We start from the raw sequence: 16,682 nt of genomic DNA, 5'->3' as shown, positions 1-16,682 counted from the left end.
CAGGCTGGAGTGTAGTGGCTCAGTCTCGGCTCATCTCCGCCTCCCAGGTTCAAGCAATTCTCCTGCCTTAGTGTCCTGAGTAGCTGGGATCACAGGCATGTGCCACCACACCAGGCTAATTTTTGTATTTTTAGTAGAGACAGGATTTTGCCGTATCGGCCAGGCTGGTCTCACATTCCTGGCCTCTAATGATCTGCCTGCCTTGGCCTCCCAAAGTACTGAGGTTACAGGCTTGAGCCACTGCACCTGGCCTATTATATATTCTTTGTAGCTTTTTTAAATAGGATTTTTTTCTTAACTTCTTTTTCAGATTCACTGTTGGCATATATAATAGCAGCTGATTTTTGTATGCTGATTTTGTATCATGCAAGTTTTGTTTTTTTGAGACAGGGTCTTGCTCTCTCATTCAGGCTGGAGTGAAGTAGCACAATCATAGCTCACTATAACCTCCTATTCCTGGGCTCAAGCAATCCTCCTGCCTCAGCCTTTTGAGTAGCTAGGACTAATTTTTAGTCCCGGCTAATTTTTAGAATTTTCTGTAGAGACAGGGTCTCATTATGTTGCCCAGCTGGAAACTCCTGGGCTCAAGCATGCCTCCTGCCTTAGCCTCCCAAAGTGCTGGGATTACAGGTGTGAGCTACTATGATTTGTTATATCTCGCAACTTTACTGAACTCGTTTATCAGTTCTGAGAGTTTTTTGTGGTCCTTAGGTTTTTCTAAGATTATGTCAGCTATGAACAGTGCTAATCTGATTTCTTTCTTTGCAGTTTGGATGCCCTTTATTTCCTTCTCTTGCCTGATTGCTCTAAGGAGAACCTCCAGTATTATGTTGAATAAAATGGTGAAAATGATCATCCTTGTCTTGTTCCTGATCTTAGACTTTCATTTTTTTTTGTATTCAGTATGATATTAGCTGTGAGTCTGTTTTATATGGCTTTTATTGTGTTGAGGTATGTATCTTTCATATCCAGTTTATTGAGGGTTTTTGTCATAAAAGGATGTTAAATTTTATCGAATGCTTTTTAAGCACCTGTTGGAATGATTAGTTTTTTTCTTGGTATCACATTTATTGATTAGCATATGTTGACCCATCTTGCATTCCTGGATGACTCTTAATCATGATGAATCATCTTTTTAATGTGGTATTATTGAATTTGGTTTGTTAACTATTTTGTTGAAGAACTTTTGCATCTTTTATCATCAGTGATATTGGTCTGTAGTTTTCTTGTGTCCTTGTCTGGTTTTGGTATCAAAGTAATGCTGGCTTTGTAGAATGAGTTTGAAAGCATTCCTTCTTCTTCCATTTTTTTGAAGAGTTTGAGTAAAATTAGCATTTGCTCTTCTTTAAATGTTGGGTAGAATTTAGTAATGAAGCTATCAAGTCCTGGGCTTTGCTTTACTTTTAATTATGACTTTGATCTCATTACTTGTTGTTGGTTTATTTAGGTTTTTTATTCCTTCGTGATTCAGTCTTGGTAGGTTGTATGTGTCTAGGAATTTATCCATTTCTAGGTTTTCCAATTTTTGGTATATAGCTCTTCATAATACTTTATAATGATTCTTTGTATTTCTGTGGTCTCAGATGTTATCTGTCCTTTTTTGTTTCTGATTTTATTTATTTGGATCATCTTTTTTCTTAGCCTAGCTAAAGGTTTTCAATTTTATTTATCTCTTCTGAAAATTTTTCATTTCCTTGATCTTAATACTATTTTTTTTAGTCTCAATTTCATTCATTTCTGCTCTGATCTTTATTATTTCTTCCCTTCTAATAATTTTGGGTTTGGTTTGTTCCTGCTTTTCTAGTTCCTTGGGGTATATAATTAGGTGGTTTATTTGGAGTCTTTGTACTTTTTGATACAGGTGTTTGAATTTCCCTCTTAGTATGCTTTTGCCATGTCTCATAGATTTTGGTATGTTGTGTTTCCATTTTCATTTGTTTCAATACATTTAAAAAAAATTTTCTTATTGATTTCTAGTTTTATTCCAAGTTCAGAAAAGATACTTTATATGATGTTTACCATAAATCATACCATTCTGTGATTTATTGAGGCTTGTTTTGTGGACTATCATGGTGTATCCTGCAGATATGCTGGATATCCATATGCTGATGAAAATAATGAAAAGAATGTGTATTTTGCAGCAGTTGGGTGAAATATTCTGTAAATGTCAGTTAGGTTTATTTGGTTTAGTCTGTAAACTCTGATGTTTCTTTGTTGGTTTTTTGTCTGCATAATCTATCAGACAGAGTGGGGTATTGAAGTCCCCTACTACTATTGTATTGCAGCCTGTCCCTCCCTGTAGATCTATAAATGTTTGCTTTATATTTATACACTTGGGAACTCAGGTGTTAGGTGTATGGATATTTATAATTGTTATATGCTCTTGCTAAATTGACCCCTTTATCATTATCTAGTGACCTTCTCTCTCTGTTTTTATAGTCTTTGATTTGTAGTCTATTTTATCTGATGTAAGTATAGGTACTCCTGTTCTTTTTTTGGTTTCCAGTTGCGTGAATATCTTCTTCTACCCTTTCCCTTTTGGTCTCTATATTTTTATAGGTGAAGTGGGTTGTCTGTAGACAGCATATTATTGGATTTTATTTCTTTATGAACTCAGAGACTCTGTGCCTTTCAATTAAAGAATTGAGCCTATTTATATTCAGTGTTATTATTGATAAGTGAGGACTTATTACTGCCATTTTGTTGCTTGTTTTCTGGTTTATTGTAATTGGTCTCTTCCTTTCTTACTCTCTTCCTTTGTTGTTAAGAAATTTTCTCAGGTAGTATGTTTTAATTTGTTGTTTTTTATTTTTAGTGAATCTATTACAGGTTTTTACATTGTGGTTACCATGAGGGTTAGAAAACATATACATATAACATTATTTTAAAGAGCTAACAACTTAAAGAAAAGAATAGAAAAAAAGGAAAAAAACTTTATAGTTTAACTTTTTACCCCCTATATTTTGACTTTGTGTTTTGTCAATATACATATTTTTATATTGTCTGTTTCAACAGGTTGCTATTGGTATTACTATTTGGGGTAGATTTGTCTTTTGAGCTTTATACCAGAGTTATGAGCAGACTGTATACCACAGTGACAATATTATTCTGGGTTTGTTTGGGTATTTACTTTTGCAGATAGGTTTTAGACCTTCAAATGTTTTCTTTTTGTACATTAGTGTTTTTTTCTGTTCAGAATGAAGAACCACCCTTAGCATTTCTTGTAAGACAGGTCTCATGGTGGCCACTTCTCTCAGCTTTTGTATGGAAAAGACTTTACCTCTCTTTCATATTTGAAGGATAGCTTTGCTAGAGAGAGTATTTTTTGGATGGCCTTTTTTTTTCTTTTAAAATTTGAAAATGTCATCCCACTCCTTCCTGGCCTTTGTGGCTTCTGTTGAGAACCCCATTGCTAGATGAATTGGAGCATCTTTATATATTGTTTTCTTCTTTTCTTCCTTTTACTAGGTTAATGTAGTTAATTATATTTGAATTTTTCTAATATTAAATTATTCTCCAAACCTGGGATATCGATCAGGATGTATTATATATATATATATTTTTTTGAAACAGAGTTTTGCTCTTGTTATCCAGGCTGGAGTGCAATGGCGCGATCTCGGCTCACCGCAACCTCCGCCTCCTGGGTTCAGGCAATTCTCCTGCCTCAGCCTCCTGAGTAGCTGGGATTACAGGCACGCGCCACCATGCCCAGCTAATTTTTTGTATTTTTAGTAGAGACGGGGTTTCACCATGTTGACCAGGATGGTCTCGATCTCTTGACCTCGTGATCCACCCGCCTTGGCCTCCCAAAGTGCTAGGTTTACAGGCGTGAGCCACCGCGCCTGGCCCAATGTATTCTATTTTTATGCACTAATGGGTTTAGTATAGTAGTTTTTTGGTTAGCTTTTTGCATTTAAATTTATAAATTGAATGTGTCTTAATTTTTCGTCTTCTGTAATGGCTTTTGACTTGTTTTAGTATTAAGGCTATCCTGGCTTCATGAAATGAGTTGGAAATTTCTCCTTTTCATTGTCTTGAAGAATTTATGTAAAATTAAGTTGATATATTTCTTTACATTTTATAGAATTGGCCTATATATCCATGTAGGCCTGGTATTTTCTTTGCGAGAATGTTTTAAAATACTGCTTTTATTCAATGGTTAAGGGACTATTGTGGCTCTTTATTTCTTCCTGAGTTGGTTCTGGTAAGATGTATTTTTTAAGGATTTATTTATTTCAGCTTATATTTACAAAATTATTTCATATGGTTGTTATTAATATTTTCTTACTCTTTTTAATCGTATTTTATTTTTAGTTATATTTTTCATTCCTAGATTTTTCACATTAGTGTGATAGTGGTTTTATGCATTCTATTAACCTACCACTCTTTTATTATTTCATACTTTTATTAGCATTGAAAAGGAATTGTTCTCTAGTCTGGGGATTCCAAAATCAAATGCCTTCAGTATCAGGTTGTCATCATGAATGTGTAAAATTGGATTGTGTTTAAGAAATAGGGAGTAGAAGTGCCCTGATGAACTAAAGACTCTATACCCTATCAAAGGAATTCAAACCAAACTCTTAAGGTTCTGGGTCAGCTCTACTTTAGACCTCCTGCTCTAGCCTCATTTATATTATTGAACTCTACTGCTTTATTTTAAAATACCTTAAAAGCCAGAGTTAAAGTAGGACACTTAGGATAAGCTAAAGATTTTTAAAGTTGGGAACTACCTAAATGGTTTATACTGCAATAGATTTTTTGTGACATGAGTTAAAGTTCTTTCAAATAAAACTTTGTATATGAGATGATTTTTTTAAATTGCAAATTTGATATTTTCTATTTTTTTTTTAAATTGTACTTTAGGTTCTGGGGTACATGTGCAGATCATGCAGGATTGTTATATAGGTACACGCATGGCAATGTCGTTTGCCTCTTCCATCCCCCGTCACCTATATCTGGCATTTCTCCCCATGTTACCCCTCCCCAACCTCCCCACCCCACCGCTGTCCCTTCCCTGGCTCCCCACAACAGACCCCAGTGTGTGATGCTCCCCTCCCTATGTCCACGTGTTCTCATTGTTCAACACTCGCCCCTGAGTGAGAACATGCAGTGTTTGATGTTCTGTTCTTGTCAGTTTGCTGAGAATGATGGTTTCCAGATTCATCCATGTCCCTACAAAGGACACAAACTCCTTGTTTTTTATGGCTGCGTAGTATTCCATGGTGTATATGTGCCACATTTTCCTTGTCTAGTCTATCATCCATGGGCATTTGGGTCACTTTCAAGTCTTTGCTATTGTAAACAGTGCTGCAGTGAACATACGTGTGCATGTGTCTTTATAATAGTATAATTTATAATCCTTTGGGGATATACCCAGTAATGGGATTGCTGGGTCAAATGGAATTTCTATTTCTAGGTCCTTGAGGAAGCACCACACTGGCTTCCACAGTAGTTGAATTAATTTACACTCCCACCAACAGTGTAAAAGTGTTCCTATTTCTCCACATCCTCTCCAGCATCTGTTATCTCTAGGTTTTTTAATGATCGCCATTCTAACTGGCATGATGTGGTATCTCAATGTGATTTTGATTTGCATTTCTCTAATGACCAGTGGTGATGAGCATTTTTTGATATGTTTGTTGGCCTCATAAATGTCATCTTTTGAAAAGTGTCTGTTCATATCCTTCGCCTACTTTTGAATGGGTTTGCTTTTTCTTGTAAATCTGTTTTAGTTCTTTGTAGATTCTGGATATTAGCCCTTTGTCAGATGGTTAGATTGCAAAAATTTTTTCCCATTCTGTTGGTTGCCAGTTCACTCTAATGATTGTTTCTTTTGCTGTACAGAAGCTCTGGAGTTTAATTTGATCCCATTTGTCTATTTTGGCTTTTGTTGCCAATACGTTTGGTGTTTCAGTCATGAAGTCCTTGCCTATGCCTCGGTCCTGGATGGTTTCGCCTAGGTTTTCTTCTAGGGATTTTATGAGGTTAGGTCTTATGTTTAAGTCTGTAATCCATCTGGAGTTAATTTTAGTGTAAGGTGTCAGGAAGGGGTCCAGTTTCTGCTTTCTGCACATGGCTAGCTAGTTTTCCCAACACCATTTATTAAACAGGGACTCCTTTCCCCATTGCTTGTTTTTGTCAGGTTTGTCAAAGATCAGATGGTTGCAGTTGTGTGGCATTGCCCCTGAGGCATTTGTTCTGTTCCATTGGTCTATATCTCTGTTTTGGTACCAGTACCATGCTGTTTCGATTACTGTAGCCTTGTAGTATAGTTTGAAGTCAGGTAGCATGATGCCTCCAGCTTTGTTCTTTTTGCTTAGGATTGTCTTGGCTATGCGGGCTCTCTTGGTTCCATATGAAGTTTAAGATGGTTTTTTCCAGTTTTGTGAAGAAGGTCATTGGTAGCTTGATGGGGATAGTGTTGAATCTATAATTTACTTTGGGCAGTATGGCCATTTTCATGATACTGAGCCTTCTTAACCACGAGCATGGAATGTTTCTCCATCTGTTTGTGTCCTCTCATTTCCTTGAGCAGTGGTTTATAGTTCTCCTTGAAGAGGTTCTTTACATCCTTTGTTAGTTGTATTTCTAGGTATTTTATTCTCTTTGTAGCAATTGTGAATGGGAGTTTGCTCATGATTTGGCTCTCTGTTAGTCTGCTATTGGTGTATAGGAATGCTTGTGATTTCTGCACATTGATTTTGTATCCTGAGACTTTGCTGAAGTTGCTTATCAGTTTCAGGAGATTTTGGGCTGAGATGATGGGGTCTTCTAAATGTACAATCATGTTGTCTGCAAATAGAGGCAGTTTGACTTCCTCGTTTCCTAATTTAATACCCTTTATTTGTTTTTTTCTTGCCTAATTGCTCTAGTTAGAACTTCCAATACTATATTGAATAGGAGTGGTGAGAGAGGGCGTCCTTGTCTACTGCTTAATTTCAAAGGGAGTGCTTCCAGTTTTTGCCCATTCAGTATGTATTGGCTGTGGATTTGTCATAACTGGCTTTTATTATTTTGAGATACGTTCCTTTGACACCTAGTTTATTGAGTTTTTAGCATAAAGGACTGTTGAATTTTGTTGAAGGCCTTCTCTGCGTCTATTGAGATAATCATGTGGTTTTTGTCTTTGATTCTGTTTATGTGGTAGATTACGTTTATAGACTTACGTATGTTGAACCAGCTTTGCATCCCCGGGATGAAGTCTACTTGATCGTGCTGGATAAGCTTTTTGATGTGCTGTTGCAATTGGTTTGCCAGTATTTTATTGAAGATTTTTTCATCTATGTTCATCATGGATACTGGCCTGAAGTTTTCTTTTTTTGTTGGGTCTGTGCTGGGTTTTGGCATCAGGATGATATTGGTCTCATAAAATGATTTGGGAAGGATTCCCTCTTTTTGTGTTGTTTGGAATAGTTTCAGATGGAACGGTATCAGCTCCTCTTTGTACATCTGGTAGAATTCGGCTGTGAACCAGTCTGAACCTGGAATTTTTTTGGTTGGTAGGCTATTAATTGGTACCTCAACTTCAACCCTTGTTATTGATCTGTTCAAGGTTTCAACTTCTTCCTAGTTTAGGCTTGAGAGGATGCAAGTGTCCTGGAATTTATCCATTTATTCCAGGTTTACTTGTTTTTATGCATAGAATTGTTTGTAGTAATCTCTGATGGTAGTTTGTATTTCTGTGGAATTGGTGGTGATATCCCCTTTATTGTTTTTTATTGCATCTATTTGATTCTTTTCTCTTTTATTTTTTATTAATCTGGCTAGCGGTCTATTTTGTTGATCTTTTCAAAAAACTAGCTCCTGGATTTCTTGATTTTTTTGAAGGTTTTTTTGTTGTCTCTATCTCCTTCACTTCTGCTCTGATCTTAGTTATTTCTTGTCTTCTGCTAGCTTTTGAGTTTTTTTGATCTTGCTCCTCTAGCTCTTTCAATTTTGATGATAGGGTGTCAATTTTAGATCTTTCCTCACTTCTCATGTGGGCGTTTATTGCTGTAAATTTCCCTCTAGACACTGCTTTAAATGTATCCCAGAGATTCTGGTAGGTTGTGTCTTCGTTCTCGTTGGTTTTGAAGAACATCTTTATTTCTGCCTTCATTTCACTGTTTATCCAGTCAACATTCAGGAGCCAGTTGCCATTCAGGAGCCAGTTTTTCAGTTTCCATTAAATTGTGTGGTTCTGAGTTTCTTAATCCTGAGTTCTAATTTGATTGCCCTGTGGTCTTAGAGATTGTTTGTTATCATTTCCCTTCTTTTGCATTTGCTGAAGAGTGATTTATTTCCAATTATGTGATCAATTTTAGAGTAAGTGTGATGTGGTGCTGAGAAGAATGTATACTCTGTGGATTTGGGGTGGAGAGTTCTGTATATGTCTATTAGGTCCACTTGGTCCAGATCTGAGTTCAAGTCCTGGATATCCTTGTTTATTTTCTGTCTTGTTGATCTGTCTGATATTGACAGTGGAGTGCTAAAGTCTCCCACTATTATTGTGTGGGAATCTAAGTCTCTTTGTAGGTCGTTAAGAACTTGCTTTATGTATCTGGGTGCTCCTGTATGTATATATTTGGGATAGTTAGCTCTTCTTGTTGCATTGATCCTTTTACCATTACGTAATGCCCTTCTTTGTCTCTTTTGATCTTTGTTGGTTTAAAGTCCATTTTATCAGAGACTAGGATTGCAACTCCTGCTCTTTTTTTTCTCCATGTGCTTGGTAAATCTTCTTCCATCCCTTTATTTTGAACCTATGTGTATCCTTGCATGTGAGATGGGTTTCCTAAATACAGCACACTGATGGGTTTTGACTTTTTATCCAATTTGCCAGTCTGTGCCTTTTGATTGGGACATTTAGCCCATTTACATTTAGGGTTAATATTGTATATGTGAATTTGCTCCTGTCATTTTGATGCTAGCTGGATGTTTTGCCCATTAGTTCACGCATTTTCTTCATTGTGTCAATGGTCTTTACCATATGGTACATTTTTGGAGGGGCTGGAACTGGTTGTTTCTTTCCTTGTTTAGTGTTTCTTTTAGGAGCTCTTGTACGGCAGACCTGGTAGTGACGAAATCTCTCAGCAATTGCTTGTCTGTAAAGGATTTTATTTCTCCTTCTCTTTGAAGCTTAGTTTGGCTGGATATGAAATTTTAAGTTGAAAGTTCTTTTCTTTAAGGATATTGAATATTGGCCCCCACTCTATTCTGGCCTGTAGAGTTTCTGCCGAGAGATCCGCCGTGATTCTGATGGGCTTCTGTTTGTGAGTAACCTGACCTTTCTCTCTGGCTGCCCTTAGCACTTTTTCCTTCATTTCAACCCTGGTGAATCTGATGATTATGTGCCTTCGGGTTGCTCTTCTTGAGTATCTTTGTGGTGTTCTCTGCATTTCCTGGATTGGAATATTGGCCTGCCTTGCTAGGTTGGGGAAGTTCTTCTGGATAATATCCTAAAGAGTGTTTCCAGCTTGGATTCATTCTCTCGGTCATATTCATTCTCTCGGTCATTTGATAGGTACACCTATCAAACGTAGATTAGGTCTTTTCACATAATTCCATATTTCTTGGAGGCTTTGTTCATTTTTTTTCTCTAATCTTGCCTTCTTGTTTTATTTCATTGAGTTGATCTTCAATCTCTGATATGCTTTCTTCTGTTTGGTCAATTCGGCTATTGAAACTTGTGTATGTTTTGCGAAGTTCTCATGTTGTGTTTTTCAGCTCCATCAAGTCATTTATGTTCTTCTCTAAGCTGTTTATTCTAGTTAGCATTTCATCTAACCTTTTTTCAAGGTTCTTAGTTTCTTTGCATTGGGTTAGGATATGTTCTTTTAGCTCAGAGAAGTTTGTTATTACCCACCTTCTGAAGCCTGTTTCTGTCAGTTCATCAGCCTCATTCTCCATCCAGCTTTGTTCCCTTGCTGGTGAGGAATTGTGATCCCTTGGAGGAGAAGAGGCATTCTGGATTTTGGTGTTTTCATCCTTTTTGCACTGGTTTCTTTCCATCTTAGTGTCTTTACCTACCAGTGGTCTTTTTAATTGGTGACTTTTGCATGGGGTCTCTGAGTGGATGTCCTTTTTGTTGATGTTGCATCTATTTCTGTCTGTTTCTTAGTTTTCCTTCTAACAATCAGGCTCCTCAGCTGCAGAACTGCTGGAGGTCCACTCCAGACCCTGCTTTCCTGGGGATCACCAGTGGGAGCTGTAGAACAGTTCTTCTTCTGTTATCTTCATCCCAGAGGGGTACCCTCCAGATGTCAGCCTGAGCTCTCCCTTAGAGGTGTCTCTTTGGGTATACAGGGGTCGGTGAGCTGCTTGAGGAGACAGTCTGTTTCTTATAGGAGCTCAACTGCTGTTTTGGGGGCTCCGTTTTTCCATGCAGAGCTGCTGGGCAGGTATTTTTGAGTCTGCTGCAGTGGAACTCATACCCACCTTCTTTCCCAGGTGCTCTGTCCTGGGAAGGTGGGGCTTTATCTGTAAGTTCCTTACATGCTGCTGCCTTTTTTCATAGATGCCCTGCCCAGCACTGAGATAGTCTAGTCACAGTCTGCCAGCAGAGGCATTGCTGAGCTGCTGTGGGCTCTGCCCAGCTGGTGTGTGAACCTCCTTGCCGTGTTGTTTACAGAGGTACAGTTAGAACTGCCTCGGTAGTGGCGGACACCTGTTCCCCCACCGCGCTGGACCGTCCTGGATCCAGCTGTGCTTGCTGCGAAATGTGAGCGTTTCAGATTGCTGGTCTTTGTGGGGGTGGGACCCACCCAGCTAGATCACCTGGTTCCCTGTCTCAGCCCCGTCCCTTTCAGCTGAATGGACGGCTCTGTCTCCCATGCGTTCTTGGCGCCAGTTGAAACGACCACCCGATTTGTGTGAGTTTTTGTGTGCCAGCCCATGGCACCGACTGAAACAGCCGTGCTGGAACTTGTGGTGCTTTTCCACCCGAGAATCTCCTGGTCTGTGGGCAGTGAAAACTCGTTTGGAAATGTGGTGATCACTCACCTTCTGTGTTGTTCTTGCTGGGAACTGCACTCCAGAGCTGTTCCTATTTGGCCATATTATATCCTCCCCCCATAAGATGATTTTTATGTGAATTTGATGAGGACAGGACCACATCTTTCTTATTCACTGTATGTTCAGCATTTATTACAATGTCTGGCGTGGAGTAGGTGCTCAGTAAGTATTATTTGAATGGATGTATGGCTATACACTTTACACATTTTTGTTTGTTTTTTGTTAATTTTGTACTACGTATAGCATAACCACTTGGTGGCACTAAAATCCTTTTAAAACTTGAAGATATATTCTCATACCCAGGTACATTATAACTTTTCTTCTCACACACACATACAAAATGAGCTACAATATATCATGGACAGTATAAATTATTATTGACATCAAAAAAGAAAGTAACCACAAGAATTTTTTTCTACTTCCTAAAATCGTAAAGTAATGGATTACAGATTTGAAATGCTTGATAATATTTTCTGCTGTAGTGTCACTGCTTAGTTTAGCATTGGGAATATATTATATTTTTAAGGTGTCATGATTTTGAAAGAATGTGCTGATAAGTATAAATTTTAATTTCTCCTAACTTTACTCCCTCATTGCTATCCTCAAGATAATTTCACCTTAGGTAATTTTGGCCTAAGATAAGGGAACACTAAGTGTTACAATGTTTTAGTCAACAACATCTATAAAGTCCTCTTTAATCATTAAAGTTTTCATCCAAATTTACTAAAGAACTGTGATTCAGATCAAAATACATATTCATAGAAATCAGCAGCAATGTTAGTTGGATTCTGGATTTATCACTACTTTTTCCTAATTCATCAATTTAAAAACAGTTTTGAATACAAAATATTTAAAGAGAAGAATTATAGAAGCATGGTGGTGTTATTATGGTTATTGAGAATTAGGAGTATGAGACTGTTCTGTAATGGAGAGTGCAATCTTATCAAGGAATTTCTCAAATATACTTCAGTCAACAGTTCAGGAACTGGTAGATATTCATAAGACCTTAAAACCTTTACCAACATAAGAAATAGAGAAGTATAAGAATTAAAGAAGGAAAATAATTGTAAGTTTTTCTTCTGAAATCAGGCAGGATAAAAATAGATGATTTACTAAAATGTAAAATCTTAAGCTAATTAGCATTATTGGAAAGACTAATTACAATATAGTAACATAATATTATAGTAGGACTAAGCTGCAATTTTAAAAATCTATGATTAACCTTGCTCGTGTTCACACTGATCATCTGAGGTTCTTCCCAGCTTCATGATCTCAATACTGTAGGTGCTTAGGCAGTGTGGAAGAAACTGCTGTTCATAAAGTGGTTTACAGTCTTGTTGGAGAGACCACGTGCATGTACAGAGACAGCCTAGCATGATGGCTGTGTACACAAATTCTAGAACCAGATTGGCTGTGTGCTCTTGGCAAGTTACTTAACCTCTTTGTGCCTCAGCTTTTACAAATTTAAAATGAAAATGGTAATATTACTCCTCCTTCATAAGTTGTTGAGAGGATTAAAAGAAATAATACATGTAAAGTGCCTACAAAAGTAACTGGCATATAGTAAATGCTATCTAAATTTCTCTTTTGGCTAGAAGGTAAGGTTCAGATAATTTGTTAAACGAACAATCAACAGCTAGATGATAGCAATGTAAACACTGTACATGACTGAGTAAAAAAATATGTGGACATTACATATCCTGTTTGAGAATTCAAATGAGGGTAGAAACTAATGTGAGTTGTTTTAGAATTTCTCTGAAATCACACAGGTAAGTTGAAGCTTATGCTCGGTAATAAAATACGAATTGAATTTGAATAGGTAGAAATGAGTCTAGGAGGAAATGAATAGGAGAGAAGGACAAGCTCTGTTGGCTTAATCAGCTATGTTTTCCATCAGGATAGTTGGTCTTGCTACCCTAATGGATTGGTTTTTGGTAATATTATGAGTTCATTGAGTTCATTTGGTTTCCTAGAATCTTCAACTCCAGAATTGCAGTAAATTTCTATAAGTAGATTAGGATAGAAATTAAACATATTTATTCTGTTTATGCTGAGACATTATAAAATATAATTTGAAAACTGTTCATATTTTGGGGTCATTATCACCAGTTAAAAACTATTTTTTTGTTTTTTTAAACAAATTGCTATCTTCACTCTTATATTTTATAGGTAATTAATAATGCTTGTGCTACTCAAGCCATAGTGAGTGTGTTACTGAACTGTACCCACCAGGATGTCCATTTAGGAGAGACATTATCAGAGTTTAAAGAATTTTCACAAAGTTTTGATGCAGCTGTGAGTACAACCTTCTTCTTATTCTTAAAAAGTCACATTTGTGAAAGTTTGTATATTAATAGGCTACTTTAAAAACTTATTTTAGATGAAAGGCTTGGCACTGAGCAATTCAGATGTGATTCGACAAGTACACAACAGTTTCGCCAGGTAAAGAGACTTTATGTTAAATAAATACTGCTTCTTTCTTTGCTTCTTTGAGTCTCACTATTTTTTTCTTTACTATAGACAGCAAATGTTTGAATTTGATACGAAGACATCAGCAAAAGAAGAAGATGCTTTTCATTTTGTCAGTTATGTTCCTGTTAATGGAAGACTGTATGAATTAGATGGATTAAGAGAAGGACCGATTGATTTAGGTAATGTGATTCCTGTTCCTGGTATTTCACTTTTGACAGGAGAAAAACTGTTAGGTATTTACCCTCATTTTTGTCACAGTGCTGCTTAAATTTTCAACGTACAAGTGACTATGAGGTAATAAAATACAATAAAGGCCTTAAGCTCTTCAGTATGTTATGTTATTAATATACAGGACGGACATGTTGACTAGTTCAGTTGAGGCCTTTGAGTTTTGCCAAGTAAAATTATGTTTTAACCCACAGGTTACGTAATTTTATTTTATTTTCCATTTAACATTTAAAAACTACCCTTAGTGAACTTAAATAGTTTTTCTTGTCATTTTTAACCCATTCATAAGGGAGAGCAAACATTTCATATCAACATCTATATTAAAATATTTTCATTTGGAATTGGATAATTTATTGTTTTGCAATCAAGAAAATATTTTTCTTCAAAGTTCTCTGTTTAAGTAGTGCATTAATGTGTTATCCTTTGTACCAAAGCATAGATTTGTTCTGACCCCACCCCATCTCTAATGTTGAGGAAAAACAATAAACACTTATTAAAGTTGAAGGTATAATCTGTAGCTTTGAAAGATTACTGAAATAATAGGTTCACAAAAGAATTTTAACTGCTTATTTTAACTTCATTAAATTTTTTCTTTTTTTAAAATTAGGTTTGGGGCCGGGCGTGGTGGCTCACGCCTGTAATCCCAGCACTTTGGGAGGCCGAGGCGGGTGGATCATGAGGTCAAGAGATCGAGACCATCCTGGTCAACATGGTGAAACCCCGTCTCTACTAAAAATACAAAAAATTAGCTGGGCATGGTGGCGCATGCCTGTAATCCAGCTACTCAGGAGGCTGAGGCAGGAGAATTACCTGAACCCAGGAGGAGGAGGTTGCGGTGAGCCGAGATCGCGCCATTGCACTCCAGCCTGGGTTAACAAGAGCGAAACTCCGTCTCAAAAAAAAAAAAAAAAAAAAATTAGGTTTGAAGTCCAATACAACTTGTTTTAGTTGAATCTAATGTTATATGCTATTCATAAAACTTTTAGATTTAAAAAAAATTAAATGAGTTCATTTTGTTTGTACTTTTTGCCATGCTTCATGTGTAGAATCAGTAGTTTATGTAATGCTGATTTACATGTTGCCTCTATATTTAAAAATATTTATTTTTCTGTGTCTGTTATAAAAATTTATTTATGGAATTGAAACTTAACATAATTACACTAAAAAGAGTTTTACTGCCCTAAATTTGTTAAAATATGTGTAAAAAAATGTTTTGGACCAAACTTCTATGTATTGAAGTTGATTGTTCTTATTTTTGTTTGTGTTAACTGTTTTAAATTTCTTTCTAGGTGCATGTAATCAAGATGATTGGATCAGTGCAGTAAGGCCTGTCATAGAGAAAAGGATACAAAAGTAAATGCTCAGCTGATCTCATTGGCATAATATTCTGTTTTTTAAGTATTTTTTAAACTTGTGTATTATTGTTATTTTAGCAGTATGCATTGAACGTCTATGCCATTTTTGTTTTAACCATTCTAATAGATGTATAGTGATACTTAATTGTGGTTTTAATCTGCATTTCCCTCATGACTAATGATGTTGAAAGCCTTTTTTGTGCCTTTTGCTCATTTTCTGATTGGATTGTTTTTTGTCTCTTGAGCCTGAAGTTTTTACGTATTCTAGGTACTAATCCTTCATCAAACACATTGCCGCCAAGTATTCTCTCCCATTCTGCAGCCCATCCCCTCGTACTCCCAAAATGGTTTTTCACAGAGCAAAAGGTCTTAATCCTGATGAAAAAAATAGTTTATCAGTATTTCACACTAATTGTTTTTGTTGTCAAGTCTAAGAAATCTTTGCCTTGTTGTAGATACCAAACACTTTTTCCTGTGTTATTTTCTTCAAAGTTTATAGTTTGATGTTTTATGTGTCAGTCTCTGATGTATTTTGAGTTAATTTTTGTGTATGGTATAACATTTAGGTAAAGGGTCTTTTTTTTTTTTTTTTGCTTATGCCTATTCAATTGCTCAGGCACAGTGGTTGAAAAGGCTTCCTCCACTGAATTCCTCCTGCACCTTTGCAAAAATGGAGCATATCTGTATGGGTCTATTTCTGGGTTCACTATTCTGTCCATTGTTCCATTTATCTGTTCCTCTGCCAGTACTACATTATGCTGACTACTGTAACTATGTCTTGAAATCATGTAGACTGATGCCTTTCATTATGTTCTTTTTTTCAAAATTGTTTTAGCTATTATAGTTCTCAAAAGTGAGACTTTGGACCTTATTTAAGATGTCTGTGTGAGCTGGTTTTATGGATATGGCTCTGACAGGGTAACTTGTGGGCGCCACCTCATTACTGCCAGGTAGGAGTAGAAGTCCAACTTTCCTACTAGGCCTTCAGTGACACCTGAGGTGGAATGGGGTTTCTTGTTATTGCTGGACAGAGATGGGAGTTCCAGCCCCCAGCAGGGTTTCTGTTGATACCACTCTGGCTGAGATGGATAGGAGTGCCTTGCTATTGCTTTCCACTCATACCGAAGTGGAAGAGGCTACTTTGCCACTGGATGGTAGTGACAGTTTTGGCTTCCCATTCCATGTCCTCTGATACCACAAATGAGTGTTGTCATTACCACATGGCAGGGATGAAAGTCTCCATTCCCTACCTAGCCTTTTAAAATACCAAACTTGGAGCCTTGTTAAAGGTTGGAAGTCAAGGCTCTCTATTCTGCTTTTACTGGTTTTGAGTAGGAGTGGGGTCACAGATTTTTTTAGTTATGTTGGGCTATAGTAGAATGATTATTGTCTAAAAGTTTTCTGTCTTGTGAGGCTGTACCTTTTCTGTCTGGCTAGAGAGAGCAGACTTTTGTTGGAGGTTTTTTGTCTGTACCTTCTGGTATTTCCTGGTTGCTGGTTTCTTCAGCTCCAAGTCTGGGATATACGAGGCAGAAAAAAAACCCCAGGGAATTCACTATTTTATCATTCTTGGTTCCTAAGTTCCCCAGCTTGTCTGCCTTTTTCTACCTTTCAGAATGTTCTTGCTCTCTCTTT

General features: G+C 36.8%; 1 protein-coding gene across 7 annotated transcripts in view; it reads left to right on the top strand.

Moving 5' to 3' along the window:
• The window catches only part of UCHL5 (ubiquitin C-terminal hydrolase L5), a 50,116-nt gene that overhangs the window by 21,466 nt on the left and 11,968 nt on the right, over window positions 1–16,682 (top strand). For all 7 annotated transcript variants that reach the window (XR_002478099.2, XR_001106124.3, XM_021668128.2 and 4 more), the window contains 4 exons: window positions 13,162–13,287; window positions 13,373–13,434; window positions 13,513–13,643; window positions 14,982–15,045. Coding sequence is in view for 5 of the 7 variants with exons in the window: in XM_012444554.3 (XP_012299977.2) it covers window positions 13,162–13,287; window positions 13,373–13,434; window positions 13,513–13,643; window positions 14,982–15,045 (383 nt within the window). In the remaining 2 variants the exon portion in view is untranslated. The remainder of the gene's footprint in view (window positions 1–13,161; window positions 13,288–13,372; window positions 13,435–13,512; window positions 13,644–14,981; window positions 15,046–16,682) is intronic.

This window comes from Aotus nancymaae, unplaced genomic scaffold (genome assembly GCF_030222135.1).
Source record: "Aotus nancymaae isolate 86718 unplaced genomic scaffold, 86718_ANA_hifiasm-v0.15.2.pri h1tg000108l, whole genome shotgun sequence".
NCBI classification, from domain to species: Eukaryota; Metazoa; Chordata; class Mammalia; order Primates; family Aotidae; genus Aotus; species Aotus nancymaae.
The sequence above is the reverse complement of the archived record's forward strand: the minus strand, read 5'-3'. Positions and strand labels throughout refer to the sequence as shown.